We start from the raw sequence: 8121 nt of genomic DNA on the forward strand, positions 1-8121 counted from the left end.
ATCTTGTTTTAATTACTTATTTTTTTGTTTACTTTTCCTTCTTCTTTCTCCTTTCTATATTTCAATATTTACCCCGATCACGAGTCTTGCTCATACGGAGAGTGATTTAATTTAATTTTATCTTATAATATTTAATACGTTTAATTTATTTAGTACTTTTAGAAAACTATTATTTTTATTTTATTTACTTAAGACTATAATTTCAATAGTAAATTCTTCACGCTTTTATTAAACACGTGATTCCAACATGACGTCCCAATGCACTTCAACCTGGTTGTATGAGCACATCTGAACATCTACGGAGAGCAATGGATAGGGAGAGCAGGACTGTTGCGTAGCCAGCGTGATCACCCGACTTCACGTCCTATTTTTTTTCTTTGGGGACATGTGAAGTGTGCACCACTCGAAATGTCACCAGAGTATGACTGACTGCGACTATTCGCTGTTTTTGATCAACTTCGACACATCAGAAATGTTCGACAAGTACGATAATCACTGCTACGACGGTGTATTGAATGTAATCAGATTCAGGGTAGACACTTCGAACGCCTGTAACTTGTCAGCAAACATACTTGAAACATAATTCGTTTCATAATTGTTAATGTCACTGAATGTGACTTTTTTCGATGTCGCTTAGCTCCTAAACGAGTCATGAGAGAACACAGGTTGTTTCACGAAAAATAACTCTCATTGCGAGATCTATCGATCTCCAGAGGGAGGTCTTGAAACACCCTGTTTAAGTAATGTTCAGTACATTCAAAGATTCAAAATGAATTAATTTCTTTTGAAGCACTTTATTTCCTTTATTACTCATTCTTATATTTTCTCTATATATCTTACAATTAGAATGGGAGGAAATTAATCATATTATAAATAATGAACAAACTTGCGACATAAAGATGATTGTTTCCCAACATTTATTTCTCTGACTGTAAAAATGAATATATAACACAATGAAAATTTTGCTTCACATTTGAGAAACCCAGTATGAAGAGAGGTAGGCAGCACTTCGTTGCGATGAAGATTTAGGGTAAGCTGTGCTGATTTCGATAAGGAAGACTTCTGGTTCTTTTATTACCCGTGCCTGGAATAAAACAAAACTGATTGAGTAAATTGAATATTTAACATGAAGGATTAAAATCAAGTCAGTGTTTTATGATCTTGTAGAACCCGTGCAAAAATGAAAGGACAGGGTATGTAAAGGAAGAATTACCGAAGTAGATCGTTCAGTGGTACAAACTAGACTGCATTTGGGGCTCAAATAGTTACCGGGAACGGCCAAGGTGAATGGTATTTATCATGAAGGACTAGGCTAATGCCGGGTTGGTTGCGACTTCCAAAACAAACGAAATGCAGATACTGATTCGCAAGACCTGAATTCATGGTTGTGCATGGAGCACAGTTCTACAGAATACTCAGATATGGCCATTAGATGGCAGTACATGGAAAAAGGCACATGCTGGTAGATGACTACCATGATAAATATAGGCCTACATTTCTGCGGGCTGGTAGGTAGATTGTAGCAAAAATGGAAATCCAATGCATCAACAATTAATGATCCACCATTCTCAACAGATAGTCGCGATATGATCTCACAATTAGATTATAAGTGAAACTAATAAAATGATTAACATTTCTGCAGAAAGCTGATGTTTCTATGACATAAAGCATATATTTAAATACAGGGCATACGGCACTGAAGCATACTTCTAGAGGCGTATACTGGTTAAAGGGTTTGGGCTACCGCTGACCCTATTATTACACAAAATATATCTAACAATTACTTTAATTTTAATTACTATGGTAAAACTAATAATACAAAATTATTATATTATGTTATATTATAAACTTTTTCTTTTGTAATTTCCTTGGGCTACCGCCGGTAGCCCGCAAAATACGCCCCTGCGATAGAAGAAGGTATGTTAAAACTGAACCTTTGGAAAATAAATATGTCTATATTGAGGGAAAAAAATTCTGCGCTTTATCTGGGACACACCAGCACTTAGAATATGTTACCCAATTTCGGGAATGAAACTACAATTGTATCGGTTTACAACTAAAGAATATAGAATTATGATAGCGAGTGAAAGAGAGAAACTAGTGAATAGTGTTCTAAAACGGGAAAACTGGCCAGTTTCGAAAAATAGATTAATAAATAACTATAGAAACAGTTTCATACAATTTGTAAATTCAATAGACTTTGAGAAACTGAATCAGGTATAGATAACGAAAGGACATGTTAGGCTAGACTAAGAATTTTATAATTATTTTTAGTTAAATATTTAGACAGGCATGTAGTGTTACCCACGAGTAACGGAGCATGCCGATTATGTGTACTAAAAAAAAAAAAGTAACAAATGAGGGACTTGCAATATATTCTCTCTTCATGTGAAGCGACGTTCCGAAATAAGTCACAGCTCACAATAATTTTATCACACGGTTCTTTAAATAAAAAGCCTTGCACCTATTAGTTCAGAGCTCACTGTGTTCTACAGAAAACTTCTGCAAACAAAGCAACCATAAATAACTAAGAAATCACTGACAAAATACTAGTGGAGACAAATATGGATAACAATACATACTGGACTCGAAGTTATCTCAACTGTTAGTTACAAGAGCTGATAAATCTACATTTAACTTTCCGGAAACTCATAAAAGTTATCCGTGTAGTTAAATTCATATGAGTAGTTAAGTAGCTGAGAGTTAACTGAGGAGTACCAGAAACCGGGTAATGGTCTTGATAGCAGACATCGAAAGGAAAAGGCCAGGACGGATTGTACACATTTAAAATAACATAATTTTTTGTATGAAACAAGGAACGTAAGAAAAAGTCTAAAATGACGAAAACCGTAATAGGGTGACATTCCTGGAAATACGGGAATGTGAATAACCTCTTTCTTAATCCTTTTTGGCTGAGAGGGGGTGGATATTGAACTCACCTCGATCCGCCGAATGAACTGGAGCTGGCACTGGACTGGCTGCTGGATCCTGATCCGCCGGGGCGTCCGTAACCACCGCCGAAACTGGAGCTGGAACTGGAGGCCTGGCTGGAACTTTGACTGAATGATGGTCCTCCTCCATGACCTCTGCCTCCGTAGCCGCCGCCATATCCACCATGACCACCACGACCACCACCGTAACCGCCTCCATAACCACCACCGAAGCCACCGCCGCCGCCGTATCCTCCGCCGTACCCAGGGTCTGCCATGCGCCTGACCCGAATTACTTCCACAGGCACCAGTTCATACCCTGAAGCAAACATTGCACGGATTTCATTAAAATTGAGAATAAATTATTATGCATTAAAATACAAAGGACATGAATAATTATACTATAGATTTAAGGGCACTCGGCTATTTGAAGCTCTTGTAGGCAAATTGAATTTTATAAGTCATTAGATATGTGTCAGAGGAATAACAATTGTTTGCATGCATCTGAAGTCTGATTAGTGTAGTACATTCAAATGTCGTTTTAACGAACGCCAGTTTAACGACTATGAAAAAAATTGTAGTTCCCCTACTGACCTGCATATTCCATGTTAAATTATTTCAATTGAACGAACGTCAATATAACGAACATTTCACTACAACGAAAATAACTATTTTTCCAGGAGAACAATAAAAATAAGTAGAACAACACATGTCAGTTGTTTCCGTACAACTGGTGTTTACCCTTGTGGCTATTGCACCTGACATGTGTCATTTTTGGAGTCCATAAACTTTTGAAATAGTAGCAAATGTGTCCTTAACTCAATTTCAGTAAGAACGACTGGGGATGTTTTTGTAATAATGTCTTCATATATGATCATTGCAACGAAATCGTAACACCAATAACCTATATCAATTTTAGAAGCAATGGAAATGTTCACTTCAGCATTGAGAAGCTTGCCCTCAACATTTATAATGAATTGCTGGCTGAAGTCCGGAATTTTGTCAGTGATTGAAGATGACACTGAAGATGACATTGAAGAGTTGGACCCAGGACTCTGGAGACAGATATGTGAGAAGAATAACACACCTACAGACATTATTTATATAATTAATTTTAGAGATAATTTTGTAGAAATGTGGAGGCGTATTTTTCAAGTGCAGCAAAACAACAAATTTCTTCGGAATATGTATTAGATGTCTTTCTTGTGTTAAATTTTATCGTACCTGGTTAACATGTTTCGGTCTGTTATGGACCTTCTTCAGAACTGAAGGTCCATAACAGACCGAAACATGTTAACCAGGTACGATAGAATTTAACACAAGAAAGACATCTAATACATATTCCGAAGTGATATAGTGTTAAAAGTTGTATAATCAAGATGTGCAACAAATTTCTATTACAGAGAAAATGTTCATAATAGCCTAAAAAAGTGTATCCCACATATCATGCGTGCACTATTAATAGTTCCGAATATATTATAACATTTGCATGGGAATGAAGCAAAAATTAAAGTTACGGGAAGTTTCAATAATAGTTTAGAGTCATTTAAAAAACTTTTTTGTGCACAAGAACTTAAAAAAATGGCTTCATTGAGGCTAACAAGGTCATAAATGTTTATAAAATTTTATGTAATTTATTTTATAATATATTATTTGAATATAAATAATTCCTCCTTTTTTAAATATACTGGTTTTACATCATAGGCTATTCTTACCATCCTTTCTCCTTAAAACCCCTGTACAGCAGAGCTTTGAAAATACCGTCGCAGCAGCTGGCAGGGGTATAAATGGATATTAAGTTATGCATAGTATATTTTTCACATATCTAGGTATACTTTAAGGGAAAAAAAAGTTGTTGGAATTTCGCTTATCTTCCACCATATAAAAATCTCCGTCTTTCCTTAAACGCTTTCAAGTCCAAGGTGAGAAATCTTACCGCTCAGTATCCTATCGAATGTAGGCCTATAGTTAATGATTGTAACTATTTTATCTTGTAATTGTATCATTGAATTTGTCATCTAATTAAGTATTTAAGTTCATTACATTACTTTATACTCTTCTAGCTTATACATACGAGTGCAGTATATTATTTTGCTTCTACGTTTTTGCCTTGCTTATTTATGATACCTTTTGTTGTAATAACATTGTAATTCTGTAATTCGTTTTCATCTCCTAGTTGAGTGGAAGAGAAGGTCTTACTGCCTTAACTCTGCCAGAATAAAGTAATTTATAATAATAATAATAATAATAATAATAATAATAATAATAATAATAATAATAATAATAATAATAATAATATGTCCATCTAGAGCAGGCCTGCACAAAGAGCGCTCAACGAGCGCGCGCTCCTTCGGAGCGGGAGAGCGGTGTTTACCGCTCGCCGAAACGGAGATGAAGATATGTCAGAATGACATAGACTTGCTATAGATAGAGGAGAGGAAACGACCACACAGTTATCTAGTGGAGTGCAGTGTGTAGGCCTATTCTCAGTAACTGTTTCACGTTGCTTACCTACTGCTACAGTACAGTATGGAGGAATCTAAAAGACGGAACATAACGTTTAACATTTAATGATTTACAGCTCGAACTTATTGATCTTCAATGTGATCTAAGGGCTAAAGATCGTTTGAATAATACTACTAGCCTGGTTGAGTTTTACAAGACTAAACATTAGCAATAATATCCACGACTACACAGGTTAGCTGTGAAAATGATTGCTATACTTGGCTCAACATTTATATTTGTGAGCAACTGTTTTCTATAATCAACTTTAATAAAGGCAGACATCGAACATCTGTAACTGATGTTTACGATCAGTAGGCTACTGTTTCTTTCAGCTGCCAACAGCATAAAACCTCGTTTTGATGTACTGATAAATAAAAATATAACAACATAATATTGTACATTTAAGTAGCTATAGAATTTCTATTATTTCTGTAAAATAAATATTTCTTTATTAATTAATAATAGTCCAAGATAGTTTTGCAAACACTGAACGGGAATTCATTTCATAAGTACTCGTAATAGTACTTCCTTTTGTGTATATTTTGTACAAGATCACCCCTTCTTCCAGTCCACCCTTATACAGAGCGCAGCTAATATCTGCATTCCGCTCATGAGCTGTGGGCCGGCTCGGAGAGCGCGAACCTTGTGCAGGCCTGATATAGAGCAAGTACACTTTTCAATGGTGAAATAATTATCCGTAGGTTCTGAGATTACCTCTTAGGCTACAAACACACACTCTCTCTTCATATTATATTAATATTGATGAGCATGGTCTATCGTAGAATACAATTATATTTGTATAAAATAATGTTAAATTATTGGGGAGGCCGAGACGTAGATTGGAGGATAATATTAAAGTGGATTTGAGGGAGGTGGGATGTGATGGTAGGGACTGGATTAATCTTGTTCAGGATAGAGACCGTTGGCGGGCTTATGTGAGGACGGAAATGAACTTCTGGGTTCTCTAAAAACCATTTATAAGTAAGTAAGTATTATTACTAGAGACGAGAATTTTATGCACTATAAAATCCGAAAATATGCATGCATTCATGCACTAACAAACTATGAAACATGCACTAACAAGCGGAAAATACATTAAAATATGCACTTTCATTTTTGTTACAAATTTATTATTTCACTTCACTTTTATTGCAACTAACAACATTTCTAAATTGGTTTCTGTGAGGTTTGTAAGCTTGTCAGTCAATATGATTTTTGTAGGCATCTCTACATCGCAAGAAGTAATGGGTATAAACTTGAATGAACCTTTTTCTGTTATTTATTTATTTATTTATTTATTTATTATTTTGCTAATAATTATTACATAACATATAATATATACAGAAAAACTTTAGCTCGCCCCTGAAAGTGGAGAACTCGTGCTCAGGGGCGGATTCCTGAATTGAAATTAATAAGTATACAATACAATTAGTCTTATGTCTACTATGCAATTATAGTATATAAATTTAAATTTACAATTTTTCAGTTTTTATAAAATCCATACGTAACTTTTTAAATTTAATACTAGAACTATTAGAATTGACAAGATTAGGATATTTAAATATAAATTTGTTATATATTCTTGGGCCTAAATTACTACTATGATTAAATACTGTAACAGTGTTGCATTTTGGTTCAAACAATCTTAAAGAATTCATACCTTTAGTTTCATAACTATAAGAATACAATTCAAAATTATTTCGATTTTTATGTATGGATTTTATTATTACAATATAATTTATTTCTTTTCCTTCTTCACTCCTGATTCCTGAAGCTAAAATAAGGGATATATAAATCGAGAAACTGAGGTGTCAACTCAAAACCATTAAAACGTGCATTTAAACTGAATATAATGTATATTATATGCATTATTAAGGGGAGGCAGAGGTGAAATTAAGTAATGAAATGGGTAAGTACTAAGTTTGAACTATGTCCTGTGTTCCTATAAAAACATGCATTTGCGTGGAATTCTCGTCTCTAATTATTAAATTTTGTTAGTTTGAGATGAGTTATTGTTCAGGACTACCTCATGAGTAGACTTTGTATTTCTTTGTAATTAAAAGCAATTTGCATACCTTCGAGCTCATCTTGAGGATAGTAAGGAAAGGCTGCCACCAGCGGGACGAACATCAGCAAGGCGAGCACCAAGGCCTGGTTCATGGCTGAGGTAGCGCTTGATAAAACCTGGATGCTGGCGAAGACTGAAGTGTGGACCAGCACTCCCCCCCTCGTTTTATAGTCCAGTTGGGATGGAGCACCGGAGTCATGCTCTTTACATTTCCTTGATCACTTGAGGATTTCCCCTCACAAAATTCGCAGATTCACAGCTTCGTTACTGTCAAGCGTACGACAACACTGCCTAATCCCATACGACTTTTGTTCTCCTATGCAATGCTTTTAAGGGAGTTTTAAATTGCTGAGAGTATATGAAGTAGTTAAGACGCAGTAAAATTAGCAAGAAATGCCATCATTCATAATGATATTTTTTTTTATCGGAGCTTCCTCAAATTAGAGGCTGCCATTAGACAAAGCATACAAAACAATACAAGAACAAAATAGAAGATGAGAGCTAAAAGAGTAAGAAAAAAGGCAAACAAATACACACACAAACAATGGCAGTTTACAGAAGAAAAAAAATTTCAAGTAAAGAATCAATGAAAGCTAAGAAGGAAAAAGAAAAATGATA

General features: G+C 35.0%; 1 protein-coding gene across 1 annotated transcript; it reads right to left on the reverse strand.

Annotated features, from left to right (window-relative positions):
• Positions 1–894: 894 nt before the first annotated feature.
• On the reverse strand, positions 895–7671 carry LOC138694939 (uncharacterized). Its single transcript, XM_069819145.1, has 3 exons — positions 7511–7671; positions 2940–3249; positions 895–1084 (listed from the first exon to the last, which is right to left on the reverse strand). The coding sequence occupies exons 1-3, from the start codon at positions 7593–7595 to the stop codon at positions 1075–1077; spliced, it is 405 nt and encodes a 134-aa protein (XP_069675246.1). The 5' UTR covers positions 7596–7671; the 3' UTR covers positions 895–1074.
• Positions 7672–8121: the final 450 nt, after the last annotated feature.

Source organism: Periplaneta americana, chromosome 2 (assembly GCF_040183065.1).
Source record: "Periplaneta americana isolate PAMFEO1 chromosome 2, P.americana_PAMFEO1_priV1, whole genome shotgun sequence".
NCBI lineage: Eukaryota > Metazoa > Arthropoda > Insecta > Blattodea > Blattidae > Periplaneta > Periplaneta americana.

What these genes read in the sequence shown, in the direction of transcription:
- LOC138694939 (XM_069819145.1), bottom strand. Translation starts at nt 7,595, where the DNA reads ATGAACCAGGCCTTGGTGCTCGCCTTGCTGATGTTCGTCCCGCTGGTG. An exon ending in TCCTCAAGATGAGCTCGAAG is followed by an intron (nt 3,250 to 7,510) that starts GTATGCAAATTG and finishes TGTTTGCTTCAG; the next exon opens with GGTATGAACTGGTGCCTGTG.